The 17,425-nt window shown below is 36.9% G+C and overlaps 1 protein-coding gene across 7 annotated transcripts in view; it reads left to right on the forward strand.

The window, feature by feature from the left end:
* LOC110116195 (BEACH domain-containing protein B) overlaps positions 1-17,425 on the forward strand; it is a 96,646-nt gene that overhangs the window by 70,829 nt on the left and 8,392 nt on the right. For 6 of the 7 annotated variants that reach the window (XR_003699848.1, XR_003699849.1, XR_003699850.1 and 3 more), the window contains 14 exons: positions 10,572-10,836; positions 10,970-11,176; positions 11,245-11,466; positions 11,553-11,729; positions 11,849-11,970; positions 13,550-14,011; positions 14,133-14,346; positions 14,619-14,840; positions 14,954-15,430; positions 15,499-15,834; positions 15,931-16,383; positions 16,490-16,536; positions 16,625-16,718; positions 16,843-17,049. Coding sequence is in view for 3 of the 7 variants with exons in the window: in XM_020849689.2 (XP_020705348.1) it covers positions 10,572-10,836; positions 10,970-11,176; positions 11,245-11,466; positions 11,553-11,729; positions 11,849-11,970; positions 13,550-14,011; positions 14,133-14,346; positions 14,619-14,840; positions 14,954-15,430; positions 15,499-15,834; positions 15,931-16,383; positions 16,490-16,536; positions 16,625-16,718; positions 16,843-17,049 (3,505 nt within the window). In the remaining 4 variants the exon portion in view is untranslated. Of the gene's footprint in view, positions 1-10,571; positions 10,837-10,969; positions 11,177-11,244; positions 11,467-11,552; positions 11,730-11,848; positions 11,971-13,549; positions 14,012-14,132; positions 14,347-14,618; positions 14,841-14,953; positions 15,431-15,498; positions 15,835-15,930; positions 16,384-16,489; positions 16,537-16,624; positions 16,719-16,832; positions 17,050-17,425 lie in introns of those variants that run through there. The other variant, XM_020849691.2, reaches the window with a different exon arrangement.

The raw sequence follows: 17,425 nt of genomic DNA on the forward strand, positions 1-17,425 counted from the left end.
TTGTGTATTGATGTGTCATACTGATATTTTGAACTTGGAAGATTTTCTGTTGTGCCCTCTAAACAATTTCTATTTTTAGGTAACATCGCCGGGACGATATTTATATCGTCTAGGACGATCTGAAAAAGATAAACCCTAAATTAGGGACCTTCATTATAAGCAGCCGTCTTTATGCAAAACACATCGGGTCCTGACGACTTTTGTATCGACCAGGACGAATCGGTCTCAATTCAGCAAGAAAATCTGCCGCCATAAATCTACTTAGAAAATCTTATGTTTTCGATATCGGCCTGGACTAATAAAATATCATCCTGAGCCGACCGAGAACATTTCCAAACATTTCTCAGGCAGTTTTTGCGGAAGCAATTAATGGGGATTTCGTCCAAGGTGATCCAAGATCGTCCAGGCGATCGCAAGATCGTCCAGGATGATTTAGACATCAGTCCAGCCTCATTCCAATCAGGGGCAATATTCAGGAACAGATTTTCCATCATATATTGAACTAAATCGCCAGGAACGACTATGCCTATCGTACCCTGGACGATAATGGCGCAACTTGCCATTAATAGAGCGTTTTGAGAGCTTCATTTTAAGCTAATGACCATGACAACTTGTGTAGCGTTCTTTGGCAGCCATTGTAGCTTGTTCTTGTGGGGAAACTTGAAGAGAGAGCTACTGAAGGAGAGAGAAAAGGGTGGAGTTTGAGAGGGCAGAAGATCCTGTGAGGGGGAGGAACTCAAGAGGAGTGTGGTGGAGGGATCACACGGTTTGATCCGGAGAACCGCACGCTTAGTACCATCCGGATTCAAGGCCTTGTCTCCGAGTAAGTTTCCCAAAGAAAAGATTCATTCTTGGTGTACAAAGGACCGGCCGATTCCGCTCCGCACCGGAAGGTCGGAAGTGATTTTGTAAAGGGCTTCTCCGCTTTAGCTGTGGGGCAAAGGAAGTCACAAAGTGCATTAGCTTGGAGGTGCCTCCAAGGGAGTGGACGATAGTCAAGGATTGACCGAACACCTAATTAATCCGGTATTCTTTGTCTTAAATTATCGCTCGCGCATTATTTTCTTCCGCACTTATGATCTTGCGGTGATTAATTCAGTGTTTTGTGGTTTTAAAGTTTTGCCAATTCACGCTCTCTCGTTAACTTAGCAGTTGCATATAGAAGGTAACATCCCTAACGAACTTTCAGAACTCTGACCGTTGAATTGTAAAAGTCATATATACCATACGAACATTCTCAATACAAAATAACTATAATTCGATGCAACGTGGAGCATACATGAGTGGTTGATTTGAAGAGATTTAATTAGCATCGCATTTAATACACTCATCCAACAAAATTCTAAAGACTTTTTATTTGCATGATAACATTTATTGATTACATAAGCTATTATATTAGCTGCATTTAAACTCTACACAAAATCTAAATAACTCTCAGCAGGCCTTCTGCATCTTCTCTATCGGCGTAAGGGTCATTATTGAGAGATGTTAGGACATATCACATTATAAGATGAAAAGAAATCAGCTAAAAACCTATTTATAAGCTAATTTGAAAGCCAAAGGAAATAACATCAAGAAAAATCCAGTTATAGGTGTTATTACATAAAGCTTAATCAAGACTACCAGTAATGCAAGCCCATAGTTTTAAATATTCAAGAAATTAATATATTATATATATATATATATTAATATAATATACTATAATTATATATATATATATAATATATAATATATATATATTAAATATATATATATCATAGATGCACACATAATGCGACAATAGGAAACTTGCGCAACAAAGATAAGACAATTTTGAATTTCTAATAGCAACTAAAAGAAAATAATGAAACTGTAATTAAGCGGTCACTCCGTTAGCAGCTATCGCAAGAGAACTAAACGAAACAAAACATTGAAATTAGGACATGAATTGCGAAGCGATTTTCAACATTAACCTAGCCTAAACAATGAGACACAAAGCAAAAGAAAGTAACAATTCACAATTACTAGTGGATGGCATTAGTAGACACCCAACAATCTGACTCTGTAAATCTCGCTATAGAGGAAATAGAATGTTGAAAATAAATATAAGGAAAATACCCACTCCTTCGGAAAATCGCTGGATTCACCCAACCGTAACTTCTACCCAATAGTTTTGATTCCTCTCAAAGCTGACAAATCGCGATATCACGTGATCAACGCGACTTTCTATGATCCATCTATGCATGGAATACACGTCGAAAACGACAGACAGTAAATTGAAGATCCACGAACATCTTAGCTCGTTCTGTTCAAAAAATCCGGAATCAAACTCCGGGGATCTATCAATACATCCTCGGATGAACGAAGGAGAAACAATTGAAAGAGGGAGAGAGGAGTGACGGTGGGGGATGGGACCGCGGCTTGAGAGAGGAAAAAGCTAGGTGGAGGAAAGGAACTAAGGTTTGAGTGGGAGAGAGAAATGTTTAATCCTCAAATCTGAAATTATTCTCAGATTGTGGTAAGAATGGAGGTGAAATAATTTAGATTTATGAATTTCCAAATGCGGCATCAAGTCCCTTAATTAGAAGCATTTAAAGGAGAGGGCCCACTAAGGGGCCGACGGACATGGAGAGAGGTAGTGGGGTTAGAAATGGGAAAATTATGCATTCGTACATCGCTACGATCCTAATTAATGATGTGAAATTTCAATCCGCTTCAAATCAATTTGAGATTTTAAACTGTAAAATCGGAGAGAGTTTGAGAGGGAAAAGCTTGTAATTTATTCATTACAATCTTCCCTATATAGATTCATTACAAGATATTAACCTTTATGCGGAAATAGATAAATTCGTCAGATATATACCAACATTATGAAAATAAATCTTTTCCTAAATTCTTCCCTTCATTATGGGATCCAAATGAGTACATCCCACGGATTGATCCTTTGTGGTCGTCGAGTCCTTGTTTACTGGAACGCTGATTTCAACAATCACCTCAACTGAAAAGGATCGCCACATATGAGCCGTCAATCCAGAGCTTGTCAATCCATACCGGAGGAAGACAAGAACTGTCAATACCTTATAGTAAAGGAAATCTGCAAGTTGCATCCTTTAGATGATACCCAGGACACATGCTTATCTATACCACATGTTAGTTTTTTCTTTAATAAATGATCGGATCCACTCATATGTAGCTTGGCATGTCATCTGGACTGGAAATTGTGGGCATGCTGATTGCTAATTTGTTTCACAATGAGCGTTCATGGGCTCATCCCACTTAACCTTCAGATCTCTAGGATTATTTTGATCCACAAGTAGCTTCACTTATATTCCCCCAAGGGCCACCTGCTCGATTTCTAACTTCTGCACTAGATCTTGCCCCCACCATATTCTGTTTCTTGCTTCTCCAATGTAACTAGGTTACCTACCAAGAAATGTGCAATACCCTACGGGTAGATCTTACTATCAACCGTGTGAAATCCCGTGCATAGCAGCATCCGATGATAATTACTAATCTAGGGTTCATTCCAGCGATTCTCTTAAAGAGAATTCCTTTTACCTGGTCTTCCATTTAAGGTAGACTGCAAATATCCGTGGTATACGCTTGCGTGTGAGTCATGCTTTGGATCTGCATATAACTGCTGACCAATGCTTACAAAATGCCTATCTGGTCTTCGCTCCTTAGTGTGGAGAGAGGATTAGAATCAATTTCCCTACCAAGTCTCTGGTAGGCCCCTTCTCTTACATCGTGGATCTATCACTTTAGGCTTCTCCCAGCTTTTTGAAGAATTAGATTACTATCTGGTGCTTGGATGCTAGTGCTACAGGCAAAGTACCTGTTTCTATATTATTGAGAAGATCTTTCCGATAAAATTAACTTCAAAGATTTGGGCCGCGTCACGAGCTTTGGAGTAGGTTTGTCTGGAAGCATCACATATGTCCTTTGTCGTTGAAAGGATAATATAAATGTATCACTATTTTCTGGAGTCATGGAATTCCACATCCATGACATAATCATGGAGTCTGCTTCATCCCATGCCCCAAATTTGGGATCTCCTTCTTTTGGTCCTCCTCCAAGGAGATGATGTATTTTACCTTTCCCCTTCAAGTAGGTCTTCACAAATTGAGACCACTTCAGGTAGTTCTTCCCATTTAGACAATAGGAAGGTTGAATGCTTTGAAGATCACCTCGCTCTTGGTGCACCATCGGCTCTTCCGTTTGGTCAATACTTTGGGAGGAATTGATTTCTGACATTGTAACGCAATTAAGGCTTCCTAGAAAAAAAAAGTTTTTTTTTCTTTTTTCGTTCGATCGACAATAAAGGTCGAAAGATTTCCTTTTTTTCTCTAGTTTACCAAATCAGCTGAGCCCTTTAGAAACTCGGATCGAGACAAGGGCACGGATGCGGTCCCCTTCAAGCTGCACGCAGGCGGACTTTCTCTCGCGAATCTCACGCGTGGATCGGACTTCCGATCGGTCTCGACTGGGTCGTGCGATCGGAAGTGAGGATCGAGCGGGTGCTCCTTTCGACGATCTTCCTTCCCTGTCGAATCGGGATGCTCGCCGTCCGCCTTCTATGTCTTCGTCCGTTCAGCTCGGGAGAAGACAGCCGCAGAAGCTCCTTCTCCGGATACGCTCGGACGTTCGGCTCTTAGCGGGAGTCTTGATGACTTTGGCCTTCCTCTTAGATCGGTAGTTCCGATGAAGCTTCGACTCCGTCTCCTCCCGTTCGGGTCGGCACGATCAAGTCCGAGCTTCTTCTTCTTCTCTTTTTCTTTCGACGATCTAGGATCGTTCTCCGACGGCAATTAAGGCCGTTGGCTCTGATACCATGTTAAATCGGAGAGTTTGAGAGGGAAAAGTTTGTCTTTATTCATTACAATCTTCCCTATTTATAGATCTATACAAGATATTCTAATGCGGAAATAATAAATTCCAGATTTAATACACATTATGAAAATAAAATCTTTCCTAAATTCGTTCCCTCATTATGGCGTGATCCATGAGAGTATCCCACGGATTGATCTTTGTGTCCGTCGGATCCTTTGTACTATGAACGACTGGATTTCAATAGAAACCTCATTGAAACTTTCCTAATTTGGCATCGGGCAAATTTGGAAACTTCCACTTTGAATTTGAAAATTTGTGGGGGAAGACGAAAAGGGGCCGGTGATTGACGGAGGGAATGGTGGTGGATGAAGGGGAGGCCGACGGCTAAGGGGAGGGCCGGCGGGATGATGGTGAAGGCTCGGTTTTGTGGATGTGGTGAGGTTGTGAGGTGGTGGTTGGTGGTGGGGGATGATCGGCGGTGGATGTTGGGTAGAAGGGAAAGAAGGGAGGAGGATAACCAAGAGCCACCGGTGGTGACTATTGGGTACGACGGGTGACCTTTGCTAGGCTCCACCAAGCTCTCTCTCAAGCTCTCACAAAAGCTTCAAGAAGATAAACTAAGGAAAAATTTCTTTATATCATTCATTAGCTTCAAAAGTACAAGATGAAGGCTTTAAATAGCCTATTACAATGACTTAAAACAAAAGGACTCAAATACCCTCAAGGGGCTACATGACTTAATCCCTCAAGCAAGGGTAAAGAAGGGAAAATGCTGAAATAAAATAAATCAATAAGAAAATAACAATAATAAAATCAAAAGTACATCGGATAAATCGTGGCCGTAGATCTACGGCCACGTCCACGGTAGACTTTCCAACTGATGTCCCCATCAATTTTTTTCATCTAGAAACTTATATGGACAACCATGATATTGTTATATATAGATGACGTAATAAAAAATGAGCATTGATAACAAATGAAGAGATCAACATAAAAGAAAGATTACCAAAGAAAATGTGCATAATAGTTAGTCTAAAAATCAAATGTGAAGAAATCTAAGTTCACCCTTAGTCGAATTAGTAGTGGTGCTGTTAGTAGAATTTTGGAAGCTTGTGCTAGATGTATTAAGTTTCATAAGGGCGAATGATTTATGAGCTCTAACACTTGCTACTGGGATCGTCAGATGGGACATACATCAAAGTATTGCCCTACATTGGGTCATAAAACTTTAGAAGAAGTGAATAAGGCTAAACACCTTCAAAAAAGAGTTTTTATAAACATAAGATGATGAATTTAACCATTTCAACCCCAACACAAACTCAACCAATGATAGAATAATTGACCTCAAGTTTATGCTTTGACTTGCTGGAGCCTGATGAATCTATTGATATTGACAAAATTATTTGAGATTGATTGTAATAATTAATGCATAGTAATTTGTTATGTTATATTAGATCCTTTGCTTTATAAAGTGATGCACTTAATTTTAAGACTCATATTGAATGAAATCAAGATGTTATTTCACAAACTTAGAGAGTAGTTGTGTTTAATTTAGCTCATGATGGCATGCTACAATTAGAAGTTATATTTAAATTTTGAGGATGAAATTTTTATAAGTGGGAAAGATTGTAATATCCCAAATAGTAGTTGTTGCTCCTGTCGCTTGAGAAACCCGAACTTGAAGACTCTATTTGCCGCTTGGTGTCGAGGAGGACGAAGGACATTTGTTCTCACATGGGAAGACGAAGAAGAGCATGGGAAAATGGAGTGTGCGACGAGTCTAGGAAGACGAAGAAGGCGAAGGAGACAAATGTCATTCTATCGCTTAGTGTTGAGGAGGTAAAGGTTGGCAGTGTTCATAATCGTGCAAATGAGTAGAAGAGCTCGTCTGATCCATTGTTTGGTTTCACATGAAGACGAAAAGATCTTGTCCCTATAAATCAAAGAGAGAGAGGAAAATCGAAGAGGAGATCAAAGCGAGGACAACCGAGCATTCGAGAGGAGAGGTGGTCACGTCTTAAGGTTTGTGGTGTTGAGAAGAGTGAGAGCACGAACGTGATATCGACGTAAGGGAAGGTACGCTTAGGCGAGTGACTAGGGCACATGCGAGATTCACGCGTGGAGAAGGTAAGAAAATTTTCTTTTATTATTTATAAAAATAAGAATTATTTATATTTATAAATTAAAGGATTTAATTTAGAAATATTTATATAGGTTATAAGTTAAAAGAAAGTTAAGAATAGCAACCGTTCATTGGACATTTGAAGGTCTTAGAGATGTCGAAAATTGGCGATCTTGGGCTCGTTGGATTCGTCTCGTCGAGCCGTTCGATTCGAGTATAAGCTCGTTAAAGTCGGAGACCGTTTGGTACCTCAAATTGCGGTTTGAACCTTCCAACAGCGCTTCGGGTCCATGATTCGGACCCATTTGGGCTCGGATTGGGTTGAACTTGGTGTCGTTGGGTTCGTATTTTCGAGACGCTCAGTTTGACTGTAAGCTTGCTGAAATCAGAGTTTGGGTGCTCCCGTATTTAATTTTTAAAGTTTCCGGGCTGGGTTTTTGCCTCGAGATTCGTGCCAGATCAATATAATTTCATGATGACGTATCAATTTTAAAATTAAATAAATAAAAAACTAGTACAATTATATTATTAAAATGTTAGGTGTTAAATTAAAATTATAAATATTAATTATTAGTAATCAAAAATAAATTTATATATTGTTAAATAATGAGATTTCATATTGATATAGGTTAGAGTTCTTAATTTCTCCTCTCTCAACAACAACAACAACAAGCCTTTATCCCACTATGTTGGTTTGTCTACATGAATCTTTTTTCTCCATTGTGTCTTATTAAGGGTTAAATTTTCATCTAAATCTAATAAAGAAAGGTCATTTCTAATATTTTCTCACCAAGTCTTTTTAAGTCTATCTCTATCTTTCTTAATATAAGTCAAATCTAATACATCTACAATTTCTCCTCTCTCACATAAAATAAAGTTATATATAGGTTTAATTAAGGAGTGACTGAAGCAAGACATTATTTTTTGAAAGGGCGATGAGTACTCATGTTCTTATTCTTATAATAATAACTATGCTTCCTTTACATTGATTTTATTTAATTAATTGATATTTGATTGTTAATTATTATTATAAAATTCCAACACTATATACCCTTTTCTACTTCAAAAGAATGATTCTATTGAAATTTATAAAAGTTGCTTGATATATATATGACATGATTTAATAGAAATATTTGCATGCGCATGTTGATTAGTGAAGTACACCCTATTATGATAATGAGGACGCAATATATCTATGCCTGTAAAATGCAAAAAGTTTTAAAAAAGATTATGAAAAAGAAAATGGAAATATAAGTACCTTCATTGGTACTATTTAGATGGTGTCTCGTGTGACGATTGTATTAGTTATAGAAAATATTATGACAAATATTAGTATTACATATATACATAAGATATGATTGATGGTTATTTCAAAATTTAAATATTATTAAATAAAATTACCTTATATTTTACGGCAAGCTAGCATGCATGCTGATCAAAATGCTTTGTATTATTATAATTTAGAAGCATGATGTACTCACTGAGATGTATTATGACTCACTCTTAGATATGCAAATGTTCACTGGTATTATCTAAAGAATTTTAAATCCGTGGAAGAAGAGAGAACTTGTATTGTAGGCGTGACTGTCCAATATAATATATATATATATATATATTGAAATAGTTATGACAATTTTTATTAAAATGCATTTGATGTTTTAGTGACTATTTAAATATATTGGAAATAGTTATTGTTAGAAATTTTAATGAATGAAATTCAAAAAACTTTTTGACTACATGTTCATGCCTTGTTAGTTTGAGCCCATGGGCCGTGTCTTCACAAGACCATTGCTAAAAACTAATGATAACTAGCTAAAAAAAGATAGAGTTTAATGTAGGTAGGGGGGGGTCAAAACATTTTGAATTATAAATTTGGAAAGCTTCTAGGTCCTCTACTAGAATTAGCTTATTAATGTCTAGTAGATAACCTTTTTAGCTCATAAATTGAGGTTCATTCCCTACATTTGCTGCCCATTTGGTTCCCCCACCTAGCTCTCCTTCTCATGGCGGATTTCTCCCCCTTTTATTGCTGGTTCCGGTCCCCTTTGTGCCACTTCGGTTCCTTGCATGACTGCCGGTCCGGTTCCTGTGCAGCCCCTTCGGTTTCCTCCCTGGTTGCAATTTCCCGTGGCTGTTCCCAGCTCCTTCTTGTGGCTGTTTTATCCGGTTCCTGTGCTGCCTTTTCGAGTGCTGTTATGGAATAATTGCTAGCTGTTTGGGAGCTGTTTCTGAACTGTTTTTGGACTGTTTCTGGACTGATTGCTGGTTGGCTGTTTTGGGTGGCTGAAGTTGTCCTTTGGGCTCTCTTTTGGTGGTTGTTTGGTTCCGCTTTCTTTACCTATATATAGGAGATATTTGTGGCTGTTTTATAGGATGTTATGTGGTTAATTTTTGGATCTAAACCTGCGGGTTTCTAGGATAGCTTGCGAGCTATGCCTTTTCTTTCTTTCTTTGCCTAGGAAAGCTTGCGAGCTTGTCCTCCACTTCGTATCGTCTTCTAACCTCTTTCTTCTCTCCGCAAGTTCGACGTCACTTGTATCTTTCTTCTCGATCCAAGAAAAGCAAGTTTAGGTGTGTGTGTTTGTGTCAAAGTTTGTAAGAGTCTTTTATCTTATAAAAAGTTATATTTTGTCGTATTTTGTTTAGTTTAGAGTATTTCATGTAACTTATTATTATCCTAGGAAGAGTGTCTTTTGCTTGCAAAAAATCAGGGGTTTTCCTAATTTTTTGCATGCATCAGAGTTCCTCCCAAATCTAAACCAAATTATATATAAAAAAAACTAATTGGTTGCTTTTTGGCACAGTGATCTTTGCCATGAAGCATAATTTCAAACTTTGAAATTAAGAACTCTAAATCGCCATTACAATTTTTTAACCATGATTCAATTATTTTCAATGAGCATCCTCTCAAGCCCTAGACTGCTATGTACTTTTCCATTTTAATTGTGCACGTTTTTGATATTGAAAGCTTTTAACTGGCTAATTATCAATGAAATAATAGTGGAACTAAAATCAGAAGCCTTAAGCATATAAATGGATGTCAATGTTATGGTCGAATATTTATAATTCCTTTTTGTTCCATAATTATATTATGTTGTTGGCTTCATTTATTTTTATAGAAAAATCTCAAAATAATTCCCAAATTATTTGTATACGGACAATTTAGTCCCAGAATATCATGTTGTCTCAATTCAGTCCCTCAACTATACAAAATTGATCTAAAATAGCCCCTCATCTTTTAATTGTGATATAGAATTGAACCCAATTTAGTCCCTTGACTTTACAAAATTAATTTCAATGTAGTCCCAAATGGATCATTTTGGATCAATTTATATAGTCGAGGGATTAAATAAGAGCAACGTTGTACTCTGGGACTAAAATGACCATCTATGAATAGTGGGGGGATTCTTTTGAAATTTGACCCTTTATTTTTAAAATTCTTTGGTGATTATACAACATATGTATTGCTTAACCTTCCTCTGGAATGAAGGTGCATGTTTGTAGAACTTTTTTTTTTTCCTTATTTTATTGGTCATGCGTAGCTCTCACTGGTTGCTAAACATCTACTTCTTGGCACTATTTCCTCAGCATTTGAAACTTTTTACTTTTGTATTAACCTGAATCCAAATGTTCTTTCCAGGGAGTTGGAACCAATTAGGCTGCTAGGCTTGCAGTTGCTTGGGAAATTATTAGTTGGAGTTCCTTCTGAGAAGAAAGGGACCAAGTTTTTTAGCTTTGCAGTTGGACGCTCGAAATCCGTCTCAGAGTATTTAAGAAAAGGAGAAGCCTTGACACTGCAGCCAGTTTACTATGCAATATCTGAGCGACTTTTTGCATTCCCTCTGTCTGATCATTTGTATGCCACCTTGTTTGACGTTCTTCTTGGTGGAGCTAGCCCAAAACAGGTATGTTTTGAAGATTTTCATGTTGGTTAGTTTGATATAGGAAGCGCCTTATTCCTAATCCTTAAAGAAGCATTCAATTATCTTTATGGAATAATTTGATATGATTATGCTTCAAAGAGACTTTTTCATGCAGGTTTTACAGAAACGTAACCCCTCTGAAAATCCAAAGAATAAGAAAGATGGCTCAGCAGGTTTCTCTTCTTATTTTTTTGTCCCACAAATTATTGTAATCATCTTCAAATATTTGGCCAGTTGCCATGATGTTGGAGCAAGGACAAAAATATTAGGAGATTTGCTTGACCTTCTTGTGTCAGATCTTTCAAACACTGAAACTTTAATGGTAACCTTTTATCATCTTATCAAACTTCTTTATCTGGGTAGCTAATTTTAGATTAATTTTTCAAATAGGAAACTGCATGGAGTTCCTGGTTAGCAACTTCAGTGAAGCTCGTCATGTTAAATAACATTGAAAGCGAAGGAGAAGGCCAAAATGATACATCAAGGATTCATGAAATAGTACTTATAAGAAATTTGTATTGTATTGTACTTTCGCATTATCTATTTTCTGTGAAGGGTGGTTGGCACCGGTTGGAAGAGACGGTCAACTTTTTTCTTCTTAACTATGAACAGGTATTCTTGTAATCATACCCTATTATTTTACTATTTGGTCATTTTCTTTAATGGGATACCCCTTCACTGAAATCCGCTAACTTTAGGGAGGAGTATTGCATGCTAATTTGCTACGAGGTATATTGGAAGACTTATTTGGTAGTCTCCTTGAAGCGTCCTCAGATGAAAACATATATGCTTTGCAACCCTGTCGAGACAATTCCTTGTACCTTATCAAATTGGCTGACGAACTTTTAATCAGTGAAAGTGGTGATAAAATTCTGGTATTCAATCAAAGTTATTTTCCTTATAAAATTATTTAGTTTGTCTTTTACAAAGTCCTTATGTTTTTTTAAATTAAAATTCAAAAAGTTGCTAAATTGCTGAAGCTTGTTGTTTGTAGTTTCCTGAAATTTCTCTCTCTTCAAACGCCTCATCCAACCTTCAACATGTGGAGCACCAGAAATGCATAAGCTCTGCTGTTCTTGAGATACTGAATCCTGAGTCTGAAGATAAGCTTCTTAGGTATGGGTTCAAGTGTTTAGTGGCATATGAATTTACTGTTTCATGAAATTAAAACTTGCTACGCCATGGATGTTCGCATTTGAAATCTTTTTATGATGTTCCATACTTTGACCAGGCCTTCCATTTCGAACCACCAAGTGACCTCAAACCCCTGACACAGATTCATAATGTTGTTTCGCTTTATCTCTAGCTAACAGTATGTGTTAATCACTTTGTAATCGTAGCACAGGTTTTGCCACACAATACATTAAGTATCATTATTGGTCCTAAGTTTGAACCCTAGCATACGCAATTAGAAGCTCAAGGTGCAGAGAATAACATATGACTTTGAAGAGGGAAGGTTAATTGCTATCATTTCTATTGTAATCCGCTTTATATAATGAGTCATGGGCTTGCATTTTGCTAAAGTTGACCAAGTGTGGATTTTCCACGGTTTTGTAGCTCCATCAAAATGTTTGATGCAAGAGTCAGCCCAGTAGGCATAAGTGGCCACTTTTGCCCAAGTGCTCCTGGAATCCAGTGTGTAGATCAATCTTCAAGAAGACCACTAAACTGAATATTATGTCCAAGGTTTTTGTCAAGTCGATGCTTGACTATGATTTTATAGATGGAACAGAAGCAATGTTAGAACACTTGAAGAACTTTAACCCTCCCATATGGATCTTTTGTGCACTTGGTTGTATAACTGCCACGCAAGCTCAGATATTTTAGCATTGTTCATCTTATACTGTGGATAGGAATCAATAATTTGTAAAGATGAGTCATATTCTACCCATAGTCACTATTCCTTTTTTTTTTGTTTCCTTTGATTGGTTGTTCATTAAAAGATCATGGCTTGACCTTGGGTGATATTTCTCCATAGAAAATATCCTTCGTCTCATCCTAGCTAAGTCTTTTGTAATAATCTTTGTCATTTAAATGTTGGCCTATTTTAATCTACATAACTAGCCTGTTTGATTTTGGCAAATCCCTCTCCTAGTATTCAACATATTGTATCACATAATTGACATTTTTTGTTACCCACAATCAAGGGAAGTTGGGATCAAGCTTTTCATCTAAAAAGGTGTTTTAATTTTTCAACTTTTATTTACATCATTGTTTATTTCTTTCCCAATATGCCAAACATATAGTCAAAACCTCAAGGCTACTAATTTTACACAGTTTAAGGTCCTGTAACTAGAGCATTAGATGAACTATCTACATAATAAACCACCTCTCCTAGGTATGGTATCTCAAAGATATATTTTTTTTACTGTCTTATATTTGCAACTACTACAACAACAACAACAACATCAAGCCTTTATCCCACTATTTGGGGTCGGCTATACTTTTTCTTCATTGTGTCTTGCTAAGAGGCAAATTTTCATTTAAATCTAATAAAGAAATGTCATTTCTAATAATTTTTTATTGAAGCCTTTTTCGGTCTAGTCTACCTTAAGCTGAAAGGTTTACCTAAATGATGTAATTAATTTAACGTGCGGTGGTTATAATTTTGGTTTTTACTTTATTTTCTTGTTATTGCTGGTTCATATATTTCAGTTCAAATTTTGAAGAATTGTTATTCTGTAATCATTTATAGGACTCAGTGGAGTTATAAAACTATTTCTGAGGAAGGTGGTGTTATAGAAGATGACCGCTGGGTTTTGTATGAAAAACTATGGCATTTGTTAAGCGAAATAAATGGAAGGGGACCAAGCAAGGCATTGCCAAAAAATACAACTTTTAGTGGGCCAACTTTTGGTCAACGGGCTCGGGGATTGGTCGAATCACTGAATATTCCTGCTGCAGAAATGGCTGCTGTAGTTGTTTCTGGAGGAATTGGCACCGCATTGGGTACTAAACCAGGCAAATATTTTGATAAAGCGATCCTTTTAAGAGGAGAGAAATGCCCAAGGATTGCATTCCATCTCTTAATCCTGTATCTTTCTAAGGCTGGACTAGAAAGGGCATCACGATGCGTTCAACAGTTCATTTCATTGCTTCCTTGCCTTCTTTCATTTGATGATGATCAAGGCAGGAACAGACTTCATTTTCTGATTTGGTAACTTTCTGTATATCAAATTGATGGCAAATAAATTTATGCGTTATTTCATTCCACATCTTGCTCAACCCACTCTTTCTTTTTGTTTTGCATTCTAATGTGATACCTATCTATGGTACAGGTCTCTACTCGCTGTGAGATCACAGATTGCAATGCTTGATGATGGGGCTCGTTTCCATGTTATATCTCATTTGATTCTTGAAATAGTGAACTATGGAAAGTCAATTCTTGCCACTAGTATTTTGGGTAGGGATGATTCATTTGAAGTCACCAACAATACAAAAGAGGCCGGATTTATTCTTAGTTTGATTCAAAGGGAGAGAGTTCTGGCAGCGGTATACTAATTCTTTCTCTGTTTACATTTCCAATTCACTCAAAAATGTTTTTGGGTGATCTTTGCATACGTTCTGATCTGAATGGTTTATTAAAGACACTAAATATGTTCCTTGATTGTCTGACTTAACCTCCCTGCAAGGGAATTAAAGTGTCTTGCTATTATACTCTTATTTCCCCAAGGGAATGCAACCTTAAAAACACTGATTTTTTGCTAAACCTTTCATCATGTGTGTTGGGCAGCTTATATGTGAAAATATTGGTTCATCTGCAGGCTACTGATGAAGCGAAATATATAAAGGCGACAAAAGATGATCGCATAAAGCAGTTGCAGGAACTTCATGCTAAAATAGATGAGTGTTCTCTTGCAGAACATAACCAGTGGAAGGCCTTTGAAGAAGATATGACATCTACTATGAATATGATTGTTTCATTGGATGATGGCAGAAAGGCTGCTTTTCAGCTTGCTTATGATGAGGACCAGCAAATTGTTGCTGTAAAAAGTTTCCCAAAAAGTTTCCCTTTACGTTCAGCAATTTTTTTTCACCTCCACCATTTTATGCTTTGATAAAAAATGATAATTTCTAGCAATTGTTTTTTACTTTATAGGATAAGTGGCTCCATATGTTTCGCACATTAATTGATGAGAGAGGTCCTTGGTCTGCATGTCCTTTTCCAAACAATAATGCAACTCACTGGAAGCTTGACAAGACTGAAGACAATTGGCGACGTAGACCAAAACTGAAACGCAATTACAAATTTGATCAAAAACTTTGCTATCCTCCAACAAATAAATCTTCTGATCAAGCCTACCAACAAATTGGAGAATCCAGTAGCAGTAAAGGGGGCAATTTCCCTGAACAGATGAAACGCTTTCTTTTAAAAGGGGTGCGTGGTATAACTGAAGAAAGCCCTGTTGATCTAACTGATGAGCCGGTGGACTTGAATTCAGTGAAAGATCCTGATCACAATCGTTCTTCTGAAAACCAGGTTTCAGATTATATAAAAGATGGCAAGGATGATACCGATATTATGCATGATAAGAAAGATTTACAATCTGTCTCTGCAGAGACTGAGTCAGATGAGGTACTTATTTGTCTTACTATGTGGTCAACATACAAAATGGTTGTACTTACAGCTCATTTTTTTCCCAGGTTCACTTGTCAAATTCTTGTGTTCTTATTTCACCAAAAAGAAAACTTGCAGGGCATTTATTCGTCATGCAAAAATTTCTACATTTTACTGGTCAGTTTTTAGTTGAAGGAACAGGTGGTTCTTCTGTTTTAAACAAGTTTTCTGACGGGAACCTCTCAGATCCTACAAAATCTGATCAGCTGAGTGGGGCAGACAAGCAGAAAGAAAGTAAGGTAATTACGAGTTCTGAATCAAGCTATGGAAAGGGTAATGTCTTTGATGTTCTGGCCACAGACGATTTGCTAAAGAATAAACCCAGTAAAGTAAAGTTGCACCGGAGGTGGAATATTTCAAAGGTAGATAACTTTGAACCTGTTTGTAATGTCTTTCTTTGCATTCAAGCGTAATATAATTTTTCCCTGTATTCATTTGTTAATTTGTGATACTGTCAGATAAAATCTGTCCATTGGACTCGATATTTATTACAGTACACTGCGATAGAGATCTTCTTCAATGATTCAGCTGGTCCTGTTTTCTTCAATTTTGTTACACCAAAAGATGCGAAGAATATCGGTACATTACTAGTTTCTTTGAGGAATGAATCTTTGTTTCCAAAAGCAAGTTCTAAAGTTAGAAGTGGATTAATCTCTTTTGTTGACCGGCGTGTGGCACTTGAAATGGCTGAAACATTCAGAGAGGGTTGGAGAAGAAGAGAAATCAGTAACTTTGAATATTTGATGCTTCTTAATACACTTGCTGGGAGATCCTACAATGATTTGACCCAGTATCCTGTTTTTCCCTGGGTTTTGGCTGATTATTCATCTGAAAAACTTGATTTCAATAAGTCTTCTACTTTTAGGGATCTTTCAAAACCAGTTGGTGCTCTGGACACCAAACGTTTTGAGGTATTGTCATACTAAAATCATGATTGAACTTTCTAGTTTATTCATTTAGATCAAAATCTTTTTACAGATTCTTACATTTAAATCATTGTGTCTCTTTTGAATGTAGGTTTTTGAGGACAGATATCGTAACTTTTCTGACCCTGATATTCCTAGGTCGTCATTTTTATGCTTTTGAGAATCTATCTTTTTCTTACTGAAAAGAATGCTGCATATGCTAATGGAACTGCTAATGAATTTGCAGTTTTTACTATGGTTCACACTATTCTAGCATGGGAATTGTACTTTTTTACCTGCTTAGAATGGAGCCTTTTACTGCATTACACCGTAACTTGCAGGTATTGTGACTCATTTTTATTTTTGTTTTCCTTGCAAGCCACATTTTTTTTTCTATTCTTTATGCTTTGTGTTCCTCTGTCTATCGGTATGACATAAAGCTTAATTAGTTTTAGTGTTGGTCAGGGTGGAAAATTTGATCACGCTGATCGTCTTTTTCAAAGCATAGAAGGAACATACCGTAATTGCCTTTCCAACACAAGCGATGTGAAGGAACTCATACCAGAATTCTTCTACATGCCTGAGTTTCTAGTTAATTCAAATTCATATCATTTTGGTGTGAAACAAGATGGGGAAGCAATAGTTGATGTTGTTCTTCCTCCGTGGTCCGAGGTACTCTTAATATTGTTGTCTTAGGTCTTCCGGGAAAACCTTCTTTTATTCATTGATCTGCTATTGCTGATCTGACATGCTCTAAAATGATTAGCTGTTTTCCCACTTTTTGTTAACCCCCAACATCTTTCTTTCTTTTATTTACAACCGTTGGATGTTCTATAAATGACTTGGAAAGAGTCTTACACTGCTGAACTCTGTATTCTCGTTTCATTGCGGTTTACTCTTCAATATTCTGTTGAACTCAAAAAGATGCTAGTACTCTTCAAAAGTGTATTTGATGGTTTCTACCCTCTAGTCTTACTTTCCATATGTACCTGCAATATTGAGCAATAAGAGTAGGAATAATTCTTTTCTAGGCATTTGTGAAATTTTC

This window comes from Dendrobium catenatum, unplaced genomic scaffold (genome assembly GCF_001605985.2).
Source record: "Dendrobium catenatum unplaced genomic scaffold, ASM160598v2 original_scaffold_235663, whole genome shotgun sequence".
Taxonomy (NCBI): domain Eukaryota; kingdom Viridiplantae; phylum Streptophyta; class Magnoliopsida; order Asparagales; family Orchidaceae; genus Dendrobium; species Dendrobium catenatum.